General features: G+C 36.7%; 2 protein-coding genes across 3 annotated transcripts; both read right to left on the minus strand.

The window, feature by feature from the left end:
- Positions 1-915: 915 nt before the first annotated feature.
- Positions 916-5,435, minus strand: LOC100258727 (alanine--glyoxylate aminotransferase 2 homolog 3, mitochondrial). Its single transcript, XM_002270749.4, has 9 exons — positions 5,046-5,435; positions 3,958-4,188; positions 3,707-3,877; positions 2,596-2,739; positions 2,320-2,499; positions 1,840-2,065; positions 1,493-1,606; positions 1,328-1,414; positions 916-1,239 (listed from the first exon to the last, which is right to left on the minus strand). The coding sequence occupies exons 1-9, from the start codon at positions 5,283-5,285 to the stop codon at positions 1,196-1,198; spliced, it is 1,437 nt and encodes a 478-aa protein (XP_002270785.1). The 5' UTR covers positions 5,286-5,435; the 3' UTR covers positions 916-1,195.
- Positions 5,436-8,901: 3,466 nt separating this feature from the next.
- Positions 8,902-21,804, minus strand: LOC104879519 (RNA-directed DNA methylation 4). Of its 2 annotated transcripts, none has more exons than XM_010652539.3 (10): positions 21,546-21,804; positions 20,942-21,022; positions 20,591-20,679; positions 19,997-20,068; positions 19,641-19,682; positions 10,390-10,538; positions 10,184-10,302; positions 9,768-9,855; positions 9,612-9,685; positions 8,902-9,506 (listed from the first exon to the last, which is right to left on the minus strand). In XM_010652539.3, exons 1-10 carry the CDS (start codon positions 21,718-21,720, stop codon positions 9,247-9,249), a joined length of 1,149 nt encoding a protein of 382 aa, XP_010650841.1. In that variant the 5' UTR covers positions 21,721-21,804; the 3' UTR covers positions 8,902-9,246. The 2 variants fall into 2 exon arrangements, with proteins under 2 accessions (XP_010650841.1, XP_010650840.1); XM_010652538.3 differs by having other exon boundaries at positions 19,641-19,685; positions 21,546-21,798.
- Between the last annotated feature and the right edge of the window lie 258 nt (positions 21,805-22,062).

A 22,062-nucleotide genomic window follows, 5' to 3' on the forward strand; every position in this document is an offset into this window, starting at 1 on the left:
AAGCCCATCACCTACAAAGAAGCCGACCTCCACTTCTCCAGAATGACAAGAAGTCATGCAGAATGAATTTAATTTTACTGCCCTGAAATGCAATCAAACAATAACTAGATGGCACGGTGGATAAATTCACGGCTCATCTTGTTGCAAAAGGAATTCATCAATGTCCGGGCTTCTTCGACCATGTCGATAGATTGATGGGATTCTCATCGCAGGTGGCAGCCTAATGTTTATTCAATCAGTCATTGCTTAAGCAAAAATCCAATAGCGTTGGGTAAACAATTGTCTTTGCATGATGGTCATCCCATGGATTATGTTATTTTATATCACGGGGATTAAAATGTTTAACATTAACTGGATCAGATATAACCTTTGCTGTCAAGAGTCAACAAGGCTACTTAGTTCATGCATCAACCTTCTTTATCCCACTGGTATGGTCTCAAATTAAAAGTCACACCTATCTTAAATCTCACAGCTTAGACCAACACCTACGGGGACAAGTAAATCCCATGATCGCAAGTCTACAAAGTGGATATGCAATTTATTTGTCCCCTCTACTCGTTAGCTCATTGTCAGGGATGATAAGGATGATACAGAGGATAATCCCGGATAATTCAGGAAGTTCAACCATTCAACCATACAGTGATTATCCTATACTAATCCATTCAAATTAACAGCTAAGATAGCCGTTCGTATTTTGAATGAATCTGTTAGGTCTGTACCTGTAAACATATACTACAGAGAAATTGATAGATTATATGTAAATATAAAATATGTACCTGTGTATTAGGCTTTCAACAATTCTCCTCCATTAAATTTTTGATATTTTTTAAGCAGAAAACTGGGTTTTGGGTGGCTAGGTTAAAATCAGATTGAATATCAATTTCCATACTCAATATCCAAAAACTAAGTTGGTAATTGGTTCTAATAAAAGTTCTTTATTGGAAAAAGAGAGAGAGAGAGACAACGAGGTGATGTCTCATCATCTCATCTACTTGCATAACTGCAATACACATACCAACAATTTGCACTTCCAGCAGAGTTGTCAATACACCGATAACATAGAAATTCGGAGATCATGGTGAAATAGTAGTCTTATCCAGAACTGTACACAGGCTCTTTCCCACCTTATTTTTTTTCACATCCTTGACGAAATAGTAGTCTTATCACACAGGCTCTTTCCCACCTTTTTTTTTTTTCACATCCTTGACATCGTGTAGTCCATCACATCCACTAGGAAATCTACAGTCATGAAGGACAAAGGCTGAATTAGCAAAAGGGGGGAATGAAGGAGGATAGAGAGTAGAAGAGAATGGAGAAGAAAACCAACCAGCGTCTTCCTTAGTGAAGCAGAGGGGAGGTGTGATCCTAAACACATTCCCATAAAATCCACCTTTGCCTATCAGCACTCCCATTTCTACAACAACAATGCAGGTTTGTTAGCTACAATTCAAGAGGGAGACACTTCAACACAGAGAGAGAGAGAGAGAGAAACCTTTCATCTTGTCCATAACATGCAGAGTTTCTACCTTTGCTGGAGTTTTTAACTGCCGATCAGTTACAAGTTCAACACCAAGCATCAGACCTCTTCCCCTTACATCCCCAATAACTGCAGAAATAAATAGTCTTATCAGTCATTCTTCTTAATGAGCTATGAAAGAACTGAATGAACTAGAATTAAGACTCTCGACAGTTTGAATGGTTGAAAGTCAATTGTGTATTGTTGCATGGTTCTCAAAAGGATTCAAGTCCATTTCATGTGTTGTGTTTGTAATCTGTATCATTCATATATTCTCAGATTTCATGTCCAAAAAAAAAAAAATTTAGGGAAAGGGAATATACTTTCATGCTTTTCCTTGAGGGAAGTGAGACGGTCTTTCAAATATGACCCCACAACATGTGCATTCTCCTGAAGCTTTTCTTTCTCGATCACCCTCAGAACAGCTAGTCCACTAGCAGTAGATACGGGATTTCCCCCAAAAGTATTAAAATAAGTGCGATAAGTCAAGACCTTTGCTATCTCAGGAGTGGTTACCACTGCACCAATGGGAACGCCATTTCCAATGCCCTGAGAGAACCACAGAAAGAAACAACTCAAACTGTTAAGCTACAACTGAGACAGTAAACTCAACATGGTGGAGACATGAGACAGTAATTCATCAAACATGAATTTATATATATACATATATATAATTCATAAATGCACTTTTAAGTAATGAGGTAATCTCTAGGAGCACACTGCTCCAGGATCCGTCAAGCTACATAAAGTGTAGGGTGAAAAAAATTAAAAATAAGAAAATTATGGGAGGCTAAAGAATCTACCTTTGCCATAGTCACAATATCAGGCACAACACCATGGGCCTCAAACCCCCAGAAATGACTGCCTGTGCGAGCAAAACCTGATTGAACCTCATCAGCTATACAAAGGCCTCCTGCTTTTTTAATGGTGCCATACACAGCAGCCAAGTAACCTGGGGCCAACTCTAAAATTCCACCCACTCCCTGTCAAGCATGCAGCGTTCACGTAGAAATGAACAAAACAAATTTTATCTTAACCATATTCCAAAAAAACAGTGACCCAGGCACATCAAATAATACCTGAATGGCTTCTGCAAGAAAGCCAGCAACATTGCCACAAGTACCATAATCAATGAGGTCTTGAACATCTTTTGCATATTTCAATCCATCAGAACCAAAGACACCTCTGTATTGATCTGGGTTCAAGGCATGATGAACTCCAGTCTGTTGTGATAACATCATAAAATGAGAAGATTATTACAAAATAATATCAGTGTTTATTTGATTAGATATCAACTGAATATTCCAAAAAGATCTTCAAAAGTACCAGAAAGAAAACTCAGTTACAGAACTTGAAAATTAACAACAGGGAAATCAGAAAGTATCCAGGAATAGTACTCATTCAATCATTGAAACTGATCAGTAAAAAGCAACCTTCAAAGCTTTACCAAGATAAGTGACAATAGAAGATTTTTTTGTAGAGAAGTTACTGATTTATAGAAGAATTGACAGATAAAAAATTGAAATAATAGTGCAAACAAATTTTATTTAACCCCTGTTTTTAGATAGGAAACAGAAAATGACACCCTCTCTTGGTTCTGACTTTTTCTGAACTAAACCAAGCCACTTTGTTCACAAGCTAAAGCTCACTGGGTGTGAGCCTGTCTAATCTTCAATCAAAAGGGCTCATGCTTATGTTTGTTTCCATTAACATAAAGCTCAGCATAATTCACAACAATGTTTCAACATATTAGGCATCATTAACTCCAGTAATTCATATTGATATGCTAGAATAATAGATGAAACCATAAAACACCTTGATATTTAAATTTCAGTTTATACCAGTACTGCATTTAAAACAAAATTTAATAGACATAAATATAACATAACATTATCCATCAATACTTTACTAAATGGCTGCTAACTCTCAGTAGACAACCTAATAGTACAAATAGAAGCACCAAGAGTCTTAAAGAAAACAATGATTGAAAAGTTGCAACTGTAATATAGGTCGTATACAATATTTTTAGTTCTATTTTTGTGTCAAACCCATGATTCTTAGGGGGTTCATTTCGGAGACAGGATGAACCTTGAAAGATAAAAATGGACGTCCAGTGGTAAACCAAATGATAATAGCATCTAGTTGTTGATCTCTAAGAAAAAATGAGACTTGTTTTAGAGAGAAATATACCTGTACAACATTGAACTTGTAGTTACATTGAGCAGTAGCACTCATAGTCGCAGCTGCATTCCCATGATATGCATTCCTAAGGGAAATAATATCATGGAAACCGGTATACAACCGAGCAATCATCATAGCTAACTCATTTGCTTCAGTCCCAGAATTCGTAAAGAAGACAACCTGAAAGCTCATCCAAAATTAATTATAGATGAATAACAACATGAAATGATCTTTCCACAATTATTATTTAAGAAATATACCTTGAGATCTCCAGGCATCTTGGATGCTAATGCCTCAGCAAATTCAGCAATGGCATGATTCAGATACAAAACTGTGGAATGCTGCAATCTCTGCGTCTGACTTACTATTGCCTCCACCACATCAGGATGACAGTGTCCACAACATACAGTCGCAATTCCTCCAAATGCATCAAGGTATCGACGACCATTCTCGTCAAACAAGTACTGCATCTTTCCATCTACCAAGTTCAACTGTTGACATAGCACACATCTCCATAAATTACCTTTAAAACTATAGCCTACAGTAACCCACTTGACTACTGGATCACACTGATTCTACAGATGCTTCAACATCAAAATTCTGATTAAGTCAATTCATTTCAAGTCATCAAAATCAAAACCGAAGCACGGCACCAACTAATCATACCAACCAAACAAATGAATGAGTTTTAGCCTTTAAACTTATACCAACTTAAAAAAGGGATGAGTAATAGTTCTTTCTTCAAATGGGTTCTCTAACAAGATCCAAAACATCAAGAAACTTGATTTTACAACCTAAAAAAAACACTCAGAAAGCATCCCATTGCATGACATTAGCTAATGCTATTAACGAATCATTAAAAAAAAAAGAACTTTAATTCTTTAATCTTGCAAGCAACTTAGAAGAGCTTGAGCAATGATGCATTCCCGGAATAAGCTCTCCAACAAAGATCAAGCCCTAACTGTCCCTTATCGTTCTAAAAGAATTACAGAACATGCCAGCACTTTCCCAATGCCCCTGATTTAAGAGGAAAATACACAACAGTGTTGGAGATTTCACTCTATAACGGCACCATTTTTCCAAAATTCCACAAGCTTCGAATCACTCCAACACTTAGTACCATGATCATAAGACTAGAATCCATTGAATCCATTTTCATATCTACAAATAATCAGGTACCTTACAAAGAAAAAACCGTACGTTTTAATGCTTTTTGTAAAATCCAAATCTGGAAAAACCAAAGCACATAGAAACAGAAACTTGCTCTACAAAACCCATACAAATAGACAAAAAGGGGGAAAATCTGATTTGTAAATCCGAACTAGGTCTGAAAGAGCCGAAAACTCACTGGGTTGGAGTAGAAGTGGAACAAGGAAGGACTGAGATACTCTTGACGCTTCTTCAAGATCTCAGCGGCGGAAGGTCCCGTATAGGGAGGAGGAGAGTAATCGAAGGGGGGCATTTTGGGAAGAACAGCATCATCGTCCACAAGAGCAGGCTGGGTTTGAGCCAGCCGGGAGAGGCTACGACGGCACAACTGGAGATAACTTCCCGATAATGCCCCTGAGATTTTTGAGATCCTCTGCATCTTGATAATGAGGACTGGTGATCGTGTACTTTCTCTCGAAGACGCTGATGGAAGCGAAGAGAAAGTGTGAATCTCTCACTAAAGTTTAGACAGCTGACGAGAATCGGCCGAGGGCATGATTTAGTATTTAAAGAGAGAGGCGTGAGATTCGTCACGTGCCATGCAGAGTTAACCACGTTTGTTTTGTCTTTTAGTGGCTGGATATTTTAGCCACGTGGCATGTTAGATTTTTGGGAACTAATTAAGTTTCCATTGGAATGTGAAAGATGTGTTTTATTAGATGATGACTTTTAAATTAAGCAACTTCTAAGTTTGAGTGGCGCCTTGGAACCAAATGAAATATGAGAGCCGTGTTTCTTAAAAAAAAAAAAAATTATATTAAAAAAATATATTTAACAAAATTTTCATTAAAAAAATAATAATTTTCATATTTTAGCTTTTAGTTTATTTAAAAAAAAAAACAAGTGTAATATCTATAAAAATTATTTTAACAAAAAGGCAAATGTAAATATATTTTTGAGGAATGAAAAAATTTTGGTATATCATAAAAATCACTTTGTACTTTCACCCATATCTTGTTTAAATTTTTTATTATTTATTTTTTGAATAATTTTTATTAGGATTTAATGAAAAAATTCAAATGATAAACGATAGATAGATTAGTCTTATTGAATGTCGTTCTTCAAGGAAAAATAATAGCTCTGGAGAAAATACTTTAGATTATGTGTATTTGAGATTTGGTTGGTATGGGAAATATGTTCAATGTCATATTGACCAAGTATTTGACATTGGGCCAAGAAATTGGCACTGAATTGTGCGTGCTTGGATTTAGTTGGTATGAGAAGTACGTCGAAGGATGCCTTAATTAGGTATTTGATATTGACTCAAAAAGTACACTCAAGATTATATGTTCATGGGATTTAGGGTTGACCTTGAAACAATGCTCAAGTTTGTAAGATTTGTTTAATGTGATTTGAAATCAATTGGTCTTTAAATTAGAAATCAAGTCTTCGTATACATATCAAATCAAATCCGTTGAGCATCATTTTGGGAAAAGGATGCATTGGGGGAAATGATGGATAAAAAAGTAAGGCCTAATATTATGTGTGCTTGTGATTTGGTCTTAACCCTGAAAAATATGCCTAAGATGGTGTAGGCTCAAGATAATGCATGCTTAGATTTTGATGTTGGCTTGAGAATGATGTCCAAGGTTGTTGGTTCAGGATTTTGTGTGAATTGAACCAAAATTAGCTTGATGTCACTACAACCAATTGTTTTTTTTAGTTGAATTGACTAAATTTTTATGTATGATAAGTAGTATCGAAGGCAGCTCATGGATTCACATCACACAAAACCTCATATTGGGGGAGGGATGTGGCTTCTTAGGAAAAATGATAGCTTGAGAAGTAAGGCCCAAGGTTGTTTATACTTTAGATATGGTGTTTGCTTGAAAAATATTTAAGATTGTATTAGCTTAGGATTTGTTATTGACTCAAAAAGTAAGCTTCCATTTATTTATACTTGGAATTTGATGTTGGTCTCAAAACAACATCCAAGATTGTTGGGTTAGGATTTTGTGTAACTTAAACCATATAGAGAGGATTAGTTTAACTTCATCAAAACTTGAGGAAACTACAATATAAACTCATATTAAACATTTGGATTTGATCACAAGTTAACATTACTTAAAAACACAAATGAGAAAAAAAAATGTGAATTTGGTAATTTATCCAAATATTTTAAAGAAAAAGTTAGCACATTCGACTCTCCTTTCCCAATTAGGTAAATTTTCAATGAACAAATAAAAACCAACATGAGGAGTGTAGGGGGTCCCCCTCCACGTGTCCCTTTCTAGCACGGACACCTTGACCATCTAGCACAAATATGCAACACATCCAGATCGTTCCGCCCACACCAAGATAGGATCTGTCTAGCACCAAAAGTGAGAGGGTTCCTTTCCCCCACAGGGCCAGATGACATCGGAAGTCCGGACTCCCAAGCGAGAACGACTGTCAAGTCAAGTCTTAAAGACCTTTGGCATGCATGATCATTCACGCCTGACATTTGAATGGCCGACGGGACTCCATTTATCCCACAAGTCCACGTCAATTAATTGCTACACATAATTCTAAATGTCAACAGGTTGAAGGAATAGACAGCTATGCGGTATGAGATTTTGGCACTTTAGCAGATAACACCTATCAATCGCCCTTAACTGTGATGATTATCCAGCCGCCTGCAGGACAATCATCATTACAGAAGAAGGTCAGAGTCTCTGGTCAGTACAACATTGGCGGTGTCATTAGTTCTATGTAAACCCTTCAAAAAACACGAACGAGGTATATGCACATATACGCTCACTCTTTCCCACAAAATAGTTAAAACTACCCTTGTCTAACTTAAATTTCGGAGGGATGTGTCTGAACTACCCGTTTGGACATCATTTTGTGTAGGAAGCAAGCCTGTTTGGTTTCAGTATAGCTAAATGGATTCTTCAAGAAGCACGAAGAGGGGAAGAAGTCTGACTAACTTCAGCGAAGCTAGACAGACCTAACTTCAGTTGGCTTGGTGCCAACAAGGAGTTTATGATCAAATTTGAATTCACGTGGGAGAAATCCCCTCCACTAACGTGTGAAGGATAAGCCCTCGACCATCCCTCTAACACAAGACATTATAAAATTTGAATTCATGTGCATTTTATTTATATCACAATATGACAACAAATTACAAAACATGTTAATTGAGAAGGAAACTGTGAAAAACCAAAGATATCATATTGATACCTTCAAAACACTCTTATGGAATTAGATCCCCGAGACTTGGACGAGAACTTTACTCCCACCACAAACTTGCTTGATCACACACACATATTATCAAATATATTTATTCATATATAATTTTATATTTATAAAATTTCAAAACATGATATTCATTATTATCTTAATATCAAATATATTAGTTTATATGCAAATTTGTATTTTATAAATTAAAAATAAATAAATAAATGTTAATGGGATTAAGATTAGAAAAAAAAAAGACTTCAAACAGGGTAGACAAGGAAACCCTTCCCCATTTAGGTTTCTAGGGTTTTTAAAATAGTTCACAATCGTTGTGAAGTACCAAACAAAATTCTATTTGAAAATCATACAAAAACAATCTTCTCGGTTTATTCTTTAACAAAATTCGACATGTTAAAAACACCAACAGAATAACCTGTTTAAAGAACTTTTTTTTTTTTTTATTTGCCAAGGGTGGTTTTTTTATTAGAAAACTGGTTTTAAGAACATATAACCATTTTCAAAAACAGTCTCTAAATAAGGCCTAATTTCTGCAACAAATGTGGTTATGATCATAGAAAATGTGAAATATTTGATAGGATCTGAAATTCCTAAATTAAAAAGCGCTTCTAAGCTTCTTAGAATCACTTTTACACAGGTTCTAAATGATTTTGCTTAGAATGCTTCTAATGAAAGCGTTACTAACAAACAAATTATAAACAGAATTACTCCTAAACAGGCATTTAGTTTACTGGATCTTAGATCTTAGAATGCATAGTAGAAGTATGTCTCTTTTCAGATGCCCTAACCATCACAGCAGACAAGATTTTTGAGGTATATGAAGGGAAAACCAACTTCTGAAGCTCATCTCTTAAATCTCATCCATCATAAATGTATTCAATATACATTGCCGATAAAGAAAAACATACTAGGACACAATTTACAAATCACTTCTGGATGAAACCTTTCCTTCCTTGAAGACCTGCCTCTCTACCCCAAGTCTAAGGTCCATCAATGATCTTAGAAGTTGAAGAATTCAGCAAATAACCGGCAGTCAAGACTAGTCTGGTAGACATGATGAGGGACCTAACAAACAAAAATTCCCATAAAAACAGAGAGGTGCAATGCCTAACAAACAAAAATTCCCATAATGACAGAGAATTGTAATCCTGTGAAGTCATCTCTCAACGGTAAGACCATCTCCAATCCTCAGTATTGTCATCAACATCACCATCATCATCATCATAGTCACAATCACTCTCATTCTCACAATCATCATTAATCTCATCCTCAAGTTGCACCAGATTTTCAGAGTCTAAAGATCTATCACTGGCACTGTCACTTTTGGGTTCTCCTGATTCATCATCTGAGGCTCTACTGTCACTGTCCTCTTCATCTTCAGATGTCTCCTCATCAGGATAATCATTCAGGGGATTATCTTCGGCTGAGAGCGATAGAAAATATTAACACAACTTTTTTAACAAAAAAAAAATTGACAGGAGCATCTTGCATTTGGGAGAAGAATGAAAAGGGAACAAATAGATGATACCATTTGAATCATCACTCTCAAATTCTGATTCTGGTGGTCCAGCATAAAATTCATCATCTTCATCAACTTGTACCCTGAACCAGAAATTATGTGCACACCTCATTTCAATGAGAAGGAAAGAAGGGCAACCAAACATACAGAAAAAAGAATCCTTACAGAGGAAATGGATTTAGAGCATCCTCATCAGTAATGTTCATATCATCCTTCACAGCATACAAGTCATACACATACTCATCAGGAGATGCTGTAAGACACAAAGGAGGAACCCATCAAACAGAATGCAAGAACAAAAACAAGTAATCATAAACCAACTCTGAAAGCAAGGGTGAAAGAAGAATTGAACATTTAGAGTAGGGATGACAACTGTGATACCAACCCCCAATGATGTAATCTAGTTTGAACATAGTGTCAAAGAAAACTAACAGAATCTCCCTTTTAAACTAGCACCATGTAGTCATTTTTCATTTGTTCACATAGAATTGGTTTATGAACAATGACAGAAAATTTGCTGAAGAATGCAAGGCATGCATTAAGAAAATCAGTCTCTTGTGAAGCAAACTAAAAAGAACCACCTTGTTTGGACATATAAGCATGGATATCTGATTCAATCTCTGCAGCGGCACTTGGAATAAAATCTCTTATTAGGGGCAAATAGTTGCATAAAATCATCTGATCCTCCAAAGACATATCCCTGCATTGAAATCAGAGAAACTGACTCAATTTGAACAAGGAGCTGAACAACCATATGTTAAATGAATTTCATAACAACAGTGCTTACTCCTGCACCTGACTGGATGTTTCCTCAACATCAACACGAACGACATCATAGAGATGACACATTTCATGTAGTGCTTTGTCTTGTGCTGCCTCATTCTTCCCCTTTCTGCTCCTCCATATTTGTTCAAAACGAGCATTTTTTGCCAAAATCTGATAAGGAAGAACGAGAAAAAAAAATGAACCATAAAGGAAATTAATCAAGCCTCATTTTAAAAATATAAGGTAAATAATTTGCATATTTTTCATTTCTACTGCTTTGAAACCATCAAAACAGATTAATAACCAAGTATATAATGATAAAACATTTTTTTCCTATGAATAATGAAATTAAGAATGGTTTTCATTCCTGTTGTTTTTATGACAAAGCATTATTTTCTCTGTACAAGACTAAGAATTAGTTCAGATGCAACCAAGATCCTAAAAGGATGGTGGATTTAGCTTCTGGATGACTCTGACCTAGCTTCTGGATGCATAGAATATGAGCCACTCGGCAGCCCAAAGCATCGGTAACAGCTGCAACCTGAACTGGATTTATGCCTGATCTAGAACCAAGAGCACGTCCAGCGAATTTTGGTGCAACTGCATGTACAACTATGTTAATAAGTATTTTATGTGTATGGAATATAGCTTTATGATTTTCTGATAATGAAGTCAGGGTTGTCTAGATGGCTATAATTTTGAGTTACAGTCCCAAAACTTCAAATTTCAAATAATTATTTAGATAGAAGGATATATTTTTTGCATTAATGCAATACCTAGTGAAAATCTTTTTAATAGGCAAATAGTGCGGATATTATATCTATATATATATATATATATATATATATATATATATTAAGGGCTTCAAAGATTTTTATTTTTATTTTTTTATAGGTAAAAGCACAGGAAAATATTATAAATAAAGAATAAAGGGTGCCCAAAGGCCCAACCCAAAACATATAGGAAGTATATAGCAAGCGCCTAAAGGCAAAAACAAAAAAGAAGCACGTATACAAAAATTCTCACCGGCCCTCATCTAGAACCTAACCAATCAAAAAAGTTGATTAAAGGTAAAGGTCCTTAATTTATAAGCAACTTAGTCCAAGACCAAAAACTACAAACAAAAGAATTCTTCATCCTATGAATCGAAAGCTCCTCATTGTCGAAGGTAATCTTGTTTCTTTCCTTCCACACCATCCAAAAAAGACATAAAGGAGCCAATGTCCAAACCTTTTTACACTTCTTGCCCACAAAGGACCCATGCCAACCAAAGAATGTCTCTCTAACCGAGAATGAAAGAACCCATGTCACACCAAAAAGAGCAAGTAATAACTCCCACAGGCCCTAGCTTAGCATAATGTGTGATTAATAGACTCTTCTTTGGCAAGACAAAGGAAACATTTGTTAGCTAGGGACCACCCCCTCCTCTTTAGCTAATCCAACGTTAAGACTTACCCCACGAGGGTTAATGGCTTCGAAGAAAATGACGCAGCACCGTATACACGATGTATATTTCCATGTATTCTCTATACTTGTATGCATAATTATTAACTCATAAAATGTATCGTATATTGTATTTCTATTTTTTTCTATCATGTATCGTATTGCATCGTTTTTTTTTCTTTTTTGATAGGTAAAAAAATAGGATATATTAAGGAGCTTGCAAAAAGGCACAAAAAAGTATACATGGAGAACACATATTAAGCCCAAAAGCAAGCCAAAGAAGGAAAAAAAGAAGAAAACCCACCACCCTAACAACAAGCAGAGCTAACCAACAAAAAGAAAAACCGAAACATCCCTAACCAAAAGGCTAAACAATAGGAAGGAAAGAAAAAACCTACCCACAAAGAGAACCCCTCCTAATCACAAAGACCTCCTAATCCCAGATGCAACCCCTTCCCTTAAACCTCAGCACCACTCCCCTTTCCCTTAGCAATGAACGGAGAGCTATTGTAGTTAACCAAACACTCTAGCTTTTGGATTTCCCTCTTGGAACGGGAAGAAGACCTTTTCTTACCCCCTGAAACCCTCACCCCATGTCCTTTTCTTGATTCCATTTCTCTCAAACCCACGACTGGCATCCCCAAACAATTATTGAACTTGACAAAACTCTCGGGAAGGCTATTAAAATCCTCCCCCTTTGAGGCATAACCAAAGTCCATGTCCCTTGAATGTTCCAACTACTCAACCCTGATCACCAACTCCATGCCAGAGGGATCCTTCATAGCCTTCCCCGAGTGCTCTAGCAAACTGCCATCCTGAAGCATCATCTTTAACAACTGGCATCTAGGGCTTGGAGGACCTAAGGAAAGGAGAGAAGACCTAGGAGGCCTATTCGCCTCCACCACGAGGGCCTTGTCTGTAATCACAACACAAGATGTCAACAATGCCATGGGAAGAGACTCACTAACCCCCCTCACGCCTCTTGGTTGCCACCCCTCTCACATCTCTTAGTCTTCAGGAAGAGGTCATGCTTAACATCAGAACAAGCAACACGAGGTGACTCGACTTTGGGTGCTTCCTTTGCTGACACTTTCACTAACCCTTGCGTCCCGACTGAACCTCCATTTCTATCTCCTTGTCTTCTCTTAGGCATGCAAAGAACACACCCTTTCTACACCTTTGCTTACCTTTCAATAGAGAGAGCGGGCCCTAACAAGCCCACATCTCCTTTTAAAGCGTCACTTAAAAGCCTATCCTAAGGCCACCCCCCCCATTTCCCTTGGAACAAACTTGGGCCAAGCTCACACTTAGTGGACCTTCCTCTCTTAAGCCTGAAGACAAGTGAGCCTTAGAGGTAACCCCAAACTCAAGGGTCCTAACGAAAACACTGCCTTTCGAGTGGGCATCTCCCAACCCCTAATGGCCCAAGCACCACCCCACCATCCTCCACATTGAAACACGACCCAACTACACCACCTTCTCCCATGCTAGTTGTGTTCCTCTCTTGACCACCTAGGAACTCACCCCTCCCCCATTTTCTCTCAATAGTCTTTGCAATAGTGACAGCTATACACTCTCCTACCAACTTTGGCCTGCAGAAAATCAACCCATCAGCATCAGATTTTGCATCATAGACTTGTACCCTCACCAGCTACCCTAGACCTGCAAGAGAGCGACTCAACAGCGACTAAAAGACACAAGGGTTACAACCACCTTCCCCTACCTCCACTGGCATGTGAGAAATCCCCCACTCCACCTCCATTTCCTTGCATGTTGGGCTCACAGACTCTTCTTCTTCGGCTCAACAACCCAAAAAACCCGATGGAGCTTCCCACCACAATTGTAAGGAGAAGCTGGAGCTTCCCACTGTCGCTTGCAACGAGTTGGGCAAAACTCTCCCAATAGGATGCACCCAAATCTTGGCCCAATGTTGGATTAGATATTAGAGCAATGTCTTCATCCACAACGACAAAACATCCACATATATCCCCAATCTTTTTTTTTTTTTTTTGATAGGTAAATGCAAATTGTATAAAAGCGTCAAAAGGGGTGTACCAAAGTACACACGATGTATACAACGACCGTCTAATAACGTCAAAAAGGATAGGGAAAACAAAAATACTTGTGGAAATCCCGTATGATTTTGAGGGTGATTTGTAGGATATTATGGTAGAAGATATTTAGGCTAAATGTTTGGTATGATTTTTATTTTTTTCCATATTTTGCTCTATGTGTATACGTTAAATAGGGACCCGATTATGTAAAAAATACACGATTGAATATACGATTAAATGATTCTCAGTTTCTTTATGGTATCAGAGCACGGATTGCTCTAAAACCCAAATCAATCCATGGCTGCCCAAAAAGGAGACAACCATGAGTCCAGTCAATCGACAACCCAGGAAAGAGAGTCAGAGATAAACTCCTCCATGGGCTCGGCCGGTGCATTCGACAACTCCTCACTCCATCTTACTGTTGAAAAATTGAATGGTAAGAATTACAGAGAGTGGGTACATGCAATCAAGCCCACGGATTGGAAGCCCAGACAGACCAATAAAGCCCATAGTCAGCAGGCCTCCACTGAAACCCAGGCAGACAAAACACCCATAGAAAATCATCAGTCAACTTCTAGTGTGGGGTTTAATTCCAACCAACTTGCGAAATTATTTGAGTTTTTTTCTAATTTCCAAGCCTCTGGTCAGTCTTCTACTACTCTATCCTCTGGTTCTTTAGCCCACAAAGGTACCTTTTTTACAGTACTTAGCACCACATCTCATATTAATCCCTGGATTATTGACTTTGATGCATCTGATTATATGACTGATGCTCATCATTTATTTTCTACATACTCTCCTTGTGTTGGTAATTTAAAAGTAAAAATTGTAGATGGTACTTTATCCCCAGTTGCTGGCAAAGGAAGTATTCATATTTCTAAGTCATTACTCTCAACCATGTCCTACATGTTCCTAATTTATCTTGCAATTTGCTGTCTATTAGCCAGTTAACCAAACAATCTAATTGCTCAGCTAAATTCCTACCCTCTCATTGTGTTTTTCAGGACCTATCATCGAGGAAGATGATTAGCAATGCTAAGGAACGTGAGGGGCTATATTACTTCAACGGAGCTAATGTGCATGGATAGTGTCCTCCTATTGTTTGTAATTCTGCATCTAGTCCTAGGGAAAGTGAATTTTTGTTATGAAAAGGATGGGTCATCCTAGCTTTCAGTACTTGCAACATTTATTTCCTTCACTATGTTCAAATAAAGCTTCATGGGATTTTCAGTGTGAAGTGTGTGAACTTGCCAAACACCATTGGACATCTTTTCCTAAATCTAAGTATAAATCATCCATACCATTTACTCTAGTTCATAGTGATCTATGGGGACCCTCACATACCCCTAATAAGACCCATAAAAAATGGTTTATTACTTTAATTAATGATCACACTCGCCTATGTTAGGTATATTTGTTGACTGATAAAACTGAGCTTCGATCAGTCTTCATGAACTTTCACTCTATGATACAAAATCAGTTTCACACCAAAATTCAAATTCTTCGTACTGATAATGGTACTGAGTATTTCAATCACTCCTTGAGCACTTATCTACAAAAAATGGCATTATCCATCAAAGTTCTTGCGTTGACATCCCTCAGCAAAATGGGGTTGCAGAACGGAAAAATAGACATATTCTTGAAGTTGCTCGTGCCTTGCTGTTTACCTCTCACATGCCCTCACAATTTTGGGGTGACTCCATTTTGACAGCCACATACCTTATTAACCGAATGCCTAGTCGAGTCCTATCTTTTGTCACACCTCTCCAGAAATTCCAAGAGTTTGTTCCCCATTCTAAACTCGATGCACATCTTCCACTTCGTGTCTTTGGGTCCACTGTGTTTGTCCACGCTCACGCACCTAAGCGAAACAAATTGGATCCCAAAGCGCTTAAATATGTCTTTCTTAGCTATTCTTCCACACAAAAGGGCTACAAATGTTATGACCCAATTTCACAGAAGCTATATGTTAGCCTAGATGTCACATTCTTTGAGCATACTCCCTACTACTCGCTTTAGGAGGAGTCCGTGAGTGAAGCTAGACCCTCCTTAACCTTAGACTACTTCGTTGTTGCTGTGTTCGAATCCACTCCATGCCTTATATCTACCCATTCACCTAATACAGAAGGACACTTGCACTCAGGGGGAGATACAGAAATACAGACAAATAGGGAAACACTCGTCTACTCAAGGAGGCCAAAATCGAAGTCCAATGAGACACTCACCTCCGAAGCACTAAAAGAGTCAGAACCGGTGATAGTTCCAACCCCTCAGGAGTCTGGCTCCAATCCTGATCAAGTAATAAATGACTTACCCATTGCTCTTAGGAAGCAACCTCGTTCATGTACTCTCTATCCTATCTCGAAATTTGTGTCTTATAATGTTCTTTCTACAAAGTGTCGTGCTTTTACGACTAACCTTGATAAAATCCAAATTCCTAAAAAAATTCAAGAAGCCTTGGAGATTCCAGAATGGAGAGAGGCAGTGATGGAAGAAACAAGGGCATTGGAAAAAAATGGGACTTGGGAAGTGATGATTTTGCCAAGAGGGAAGAAACCAGTGGGCTGTAAATGGGTATTCACAGTGAAATACAAGGCGGATGGCACAGTAGAACGATACAAAGCCCGCCTGGTTGCAAAGGGGTTTACTCAGACCTACGACATCGACTACACCGAGACATTTGTGTGAAACCAAGGTTTGATTAATCTCAATTTTGATGATAACAAAACAAGGTTTAAAATTAATGATTTTTTTTTTTTCCATATTTTTCTCTCTGTGTATACGTTAAATAGGAACCGATTATGTAAAAAATACACGGTTGAATATACGATTAAATGATTCTTAGTTTCTTCAATACTCCTTCCCTCAATCTGTCCCCAACCAATCAATAAAATCAACTAAGGGCATAGAAGTATGCTTTATAAACAAGTTTGTCCAAGATAATAAGTTGCACAAAAACACGAACTTTAGCCTTTGAACAGAAAGTTCCACATTCTCAAAAGATCTTTTATTTCTCTCCTTCCAAATTGTCCAGAAGAGGCACAAAGGCACTGCTCTCCACACTTTCATCCTTTTTCTTCCAATGAACAAACCATGCCACCCTAAAAGAGTCTCTCTAATGGAAGCATGAATCACCCAACTCACCCTGTATAAAGAGAACAAGAGCAGGACAGCCTTGCCTATTCATAATGCAAGAGTATATGGTCAATTGACTCCTCATGAGCATAACAAAGGAAGCATCTATTGGCTAAAGACCACCCTCTCCTTTGCAATTGGTTTAAAGTCAACTTCCCCCCCTGTTGCCTTCCTGGCAAAAAAACTAACCTCAAGAGGAACCCAAGCATTCCACACAATATTAGTTGGGAAGGGGCCTACCCTTACTTCCTCAAGGATAGAATAGAGGGACTTAACAAAAAAGGATCCACTCTTTGTAACCTACCAAAACACCTCATCCTCCCTCTCCTCAACCACCACTTTGTCTTGAATCCTTGATAAGAAGCATTCCACCGTCCCAATCTCCCAGTGTCCAAAGAAGTTTGGGTTCCAACCACCCCACTCAAAAGAGTGCTCTGCCACCCAACTAACTAGAGTGAACAAGGAGGGAAAGGACACACATAAAGGCTCATCACAACACCATCTATCTCTCCAAAACTTGACCCTTCTCCCGTTGCCCACTACGAAGAGAGTTATGGAAGAGACTAACTCCCACAATAGCCTTATAGCCTTCCATAGACCAACACCATAACTGTCCCTCACTTCCTTAGAGCACCAAACCCCTTCCAAATCCCCAAATTTACCACAAATAACTTTTCTCCAAAGGGCATCCCTTTCCTTAGAAAACCGCCAAATCCATTGGCAAAGAAGAGCTTTATTTAGATAGTTAAGATGTCTAACTCCAAGGCCTCCTTTTCTTTTGTCTAAACAAACAATATCTCACTTCACTAAACGAGGATTATTCTCTAAAGCCCCACTTCCCCACAAGCCCCTTTGAATCTTCTCCAACCTTAAGCGAACTCTCCTCGACATCCGAAAAAGTGACATAAAATAGATTAGCAAGCTAGTTAGCGTGCTCTTGACCAAAGTTAGTCTTAGGTGGTGTTTGTTTTTTTGCTGAATAGAAAAAGCCAAATATTTTGGCTTTTTCTATTCAGCTAAAAGTACCTTATTGATACTAATCAACATAATTAAAGTGAACTTATTATCAATAAGTTTAGTTTAATGATGTTGGTTGATGTCAATGAGTTACTTTTAGCTGAATGGAAAAAGCTAAAATATTTAGTTTTTTCTATTAAGCCAAAAAACAAACACAACCTTAGAAATATATTGTCTTTTTCACATTGCTAATCTTTCTGAACCTTTCTTCAACCCCATCCCAAACCACCACCGAGTTATGGATAGCTCCTAGAGGGAGCCCTAAATAAGTGGTTGGAAGTGCACCCACTTTGCAACCAAAAACAACAACCAACTCCATTACATTCGACACCCTCCCAATCTTCTTAAACACCACCCAAGTCCACAAGTGTAACGGGAAACCCAACACCCTCACCCATAGCTCCTTAGCATGACCCCCTTACCTAGACCTTTTTTTTTTTTTTGATAAGTACCCTCTTTACCCAGAATCCAACCTCAAGAGTCACCTTTAACTCTGTTTCATATTGTGTATAGTAAGTTTTTTTATATAGTGAAAAATAAATAGGAAAGATATGTATATGTGTGTACACCTATCGAAAGTATGAAATATAGAGGTTAAACCATATCATATCAATAAAAATAGTGAATGTGTGTGTGTGTGTGTGTGTCATCTTCAAAATTCCAACTTTTCAAGTTCATCATCATTCCTCTTTCACCAAAAAAGAAATAAAAATAATAATATATTAAGTAAAAAAATTTATTCGCTAATCACCATCATTTTTATTGTTAACATCCAAACCATTCAAATGAAAATTTATTCATTGTAAAATAAACTTACTTGACTTTTAATGTAACATTTGACAACAAAAATATAATTTTTCATATAAGATTATTTTACTTATTTCTCCTTTTTATATCTTTTAGGAGATTTTAAACAATTAATATTAATATAATAAATTATTTAACCAAAAAAAATTAATTTTATTTCTCTAAAAAATTATAGAAAATAGTTGAAGATGTACGTATCGTTGTATCCTAATATCACATATTATATCGTGTATCGTATATTCATCGTAAGATACGCTTTAAAATAAGAAATGGATTGCGATACATATCAATTTCCATAAAAAATGTATCATATCGTTATATCTTATAGTGTATCGTAAGTTCTTTAAAAATATGTTTGTATGATACAAATTGAAAAACAGATTAAAAAATGTCATACAATAATTAAATAAAAATAAATAAATGCTAAACTATATGTGAATCAATAATAAAAACTTAAAAATTGATCACTTAAGAAATAATGAATGAACCTTTATAAAATGGAGAAGGAAATTAGGCAAGAATATGCATGATTCAAGATAGAGTAATACTAACTGTTACAAATCTTCCAAAAACTAATTCCTTACTGTGACATTAAACCACCATATGAAACAGCCATTTTCATGGCCTGTTGTGAGATGCATTTGTACGACAAGTATTTTCCCTCAAAAAATAGAGAAAAGGCAACAGAAAAAATGATTTCTCCAGAAAGAAATACAGGACATTTAGTTAATGGTAAAGGGGTAGTTATTCCCAAAATTTAGCTCATAAATCAACCACCAAAAAAAAAAAAAATCAAAGAATCTACTATGTAGCATACCTCTTGTTCTTGTCTCGCTTTAACCAACAATTGATCCTGTATCTGCTGACATAAGTTTGAAAATGCCAAAGGATTAGTTGCAAGAAGCAATTTAGAGTTCTAATCATCTTTAAGACAATGACATGGAAATACTGGATCACCTTAAAGAGGCAAATTTATTTATAATAATAATATAATTAATGGTAACTTCTCTTAAAATCATTATTATCATCATAATCATTATTCCTATTATCACTACTACTAGTAATAATATTTGATGATGATGAAGCACACCCATCCAAACTACTGCTATACTATAACTGTAATAATATTTATTAACTGTCACAGCAACAATCCATTGGTATAGTCAGACTTACATTCTCCTTTTTAAAAGTGTGCCTTCGCTCATCACTCTTTGTTTTAGAGTCAAGTGCACCATCAGAATTAGGCTGCCAAAAAAACAGCAGTTTATCAGTATACATGTCATCACATCATTAAAAATATGAATCAATAAGAACTAGGCAACATGATAAATTTGAAATGACCTTTTATGATAAATTAAAAACATTTTGTAGTTAAAAAAGCTTTATTAACACTAACAAGAAAAAAAAATTCCTTATTGGATAAATCATTATTGCTATTAGACATATATTAAAGACAAGAAATCTTTCAAGATAAAATATTCGAATCGGGATTTTTGAAGATAATGCGATAAAAAATCAAAAAGAAAAAAATTTGAGGGTCCTTCTCTTGAAAGGAGGATTTAAGGGACCACCATGGATGATTATGGCCTTCATGTTGTGCTGGCCATGTTTCAGAGACAAAGGATGGGACAAAAAAATAATAGAGTCCAATACACAGGACAAAAGAAAATAGCCCAGCACATGAATCACGCACTGAAACATAGCATTCACAAGCACATGATTAAAACAATAATGAAGCAGGTACAATGTATAGACGGGGATGCTGACCGCAAATGACTGCAAAATATTATATGCAGCCTCAGAGGTGCTCACAGTCTCCAAATGTTGCACTAAGACCTTTTTGGTCTTCACTTCCTCTAATACAAAGAAAAGATAAGAAAGTAAAAAGGTGAGAGTGAGAGAGATAAAACAATCATTCGTAAGATTCATATCTAAATGTTGGCAAATAATCCAACACAAAGTCAATACAACTCATGCAAGCAGATGTTAATGTCACAGTTCTTATGCTCAATTTAACAATCAGTATTGGTTTTGATTGTGCTATGGCATCCTGTTCCACATCAGCCCAAAAAAAATCACAAAAATATCTATGAATGAAGAGGACAATGCTAATCTCACCTTTTCCAGATGAATCAGAAATTGAGAGTTTCTCTAGATCTAACAAGGGCCGCTTCAGTGGCCTCTCATTGATTTCTAACCCTGAAACAAAAGAAATCAAACCAAATCTCAATCCTCAAACATTAGCCCGTTTAGTTGCCAAGAAAAATGTGGAAAAACAAACCGCAGGAAAGTTCAAAATCTTGCTTTGCATGTAGGTTTTCCCTCTCTCAGATTCAATTTCTGTTACATTCTGCCCTTTCCAGGAGACTAAACAAAGTCTAAGCAGAAAGAAACATAAAATCCTGAAATCCTATGTCATAACCCTAGGCCACAGAATTTGGTTCCACCACTACAAAAACAACCACATTCCGTTCGATTGCCAGGAAAAGTGAAACCAAAAAATGAGAAACAAACTTTATTTTTTATTTGCATGTCACTCGGCTTTGGCCTATCAAAATATAAGAAATTTCGTGTCAACTAAACAAGCTGAATGAATGTTTTTGCTTTCTCGTGTCCCAATTACAATATTCAAATTCCTATTTCGTTCCTAAGCATACTTTTTCTAGCGAGCAAACAGATGGATACGTAAAAATAAAAATAAAAAAAGTTGCCTAAAACTCACAGAAAGCTTCGAGCAGGGACTGGAAGGCTTTTCGCTTAACCCTAACGATCACCGGCTTTGCATTCGCCGAAGAGCCTTCACCAGTATTCGCCATGGAAGGGGTGCTGTGCTCTGAAATTGTGAAATTAGGGCTAGGGTTTTGAGTTTGGTGAGTTGGCTCGGGAGTCTCAGTCATGGACTCATGAGTTGGAATCTGAAAGGAACGGCCTGACCAAGTCAGAAAATACTAATAGTGAGCTTTGATGTTTTGATCGCGCCGACTTTTTGGTTTTCTACAATCAACTGCATACTAAGGCTATGTTTGGTTCCCGGAAAATTTGAGGGAAAATGCGAGGGAAAGAAAATGCAAAGGAAAAGTAGAAGGAAAGAAAAAGTAAAGGAAAATAAAAAAATAAATTAAAAGTTGATAAATTATTTTTTTTGTTACTTCAAACTCATTTTATTTATTTTAACTCATCAATATAAAGATTAAATAATTTAAAAATACATAAGTTTTTAATTAGTTTTAATTATATTT

The sequence above is a fragment of the Vitis vinifera genome, chromosome 6 (genome assembly GCF_030704535.1).
Source record: "Vitis vinifera cultivar Pinot Noir 40024 chromosome 6, ASM3070453v1".
Taxonomy (NCBI): domain Eukaryota; kingdom Viridiplantae; phylum Streptophyta; class Magnoliopsida; order Vitales; family Vitaceae; genus Vitis; species Vitis vinifera.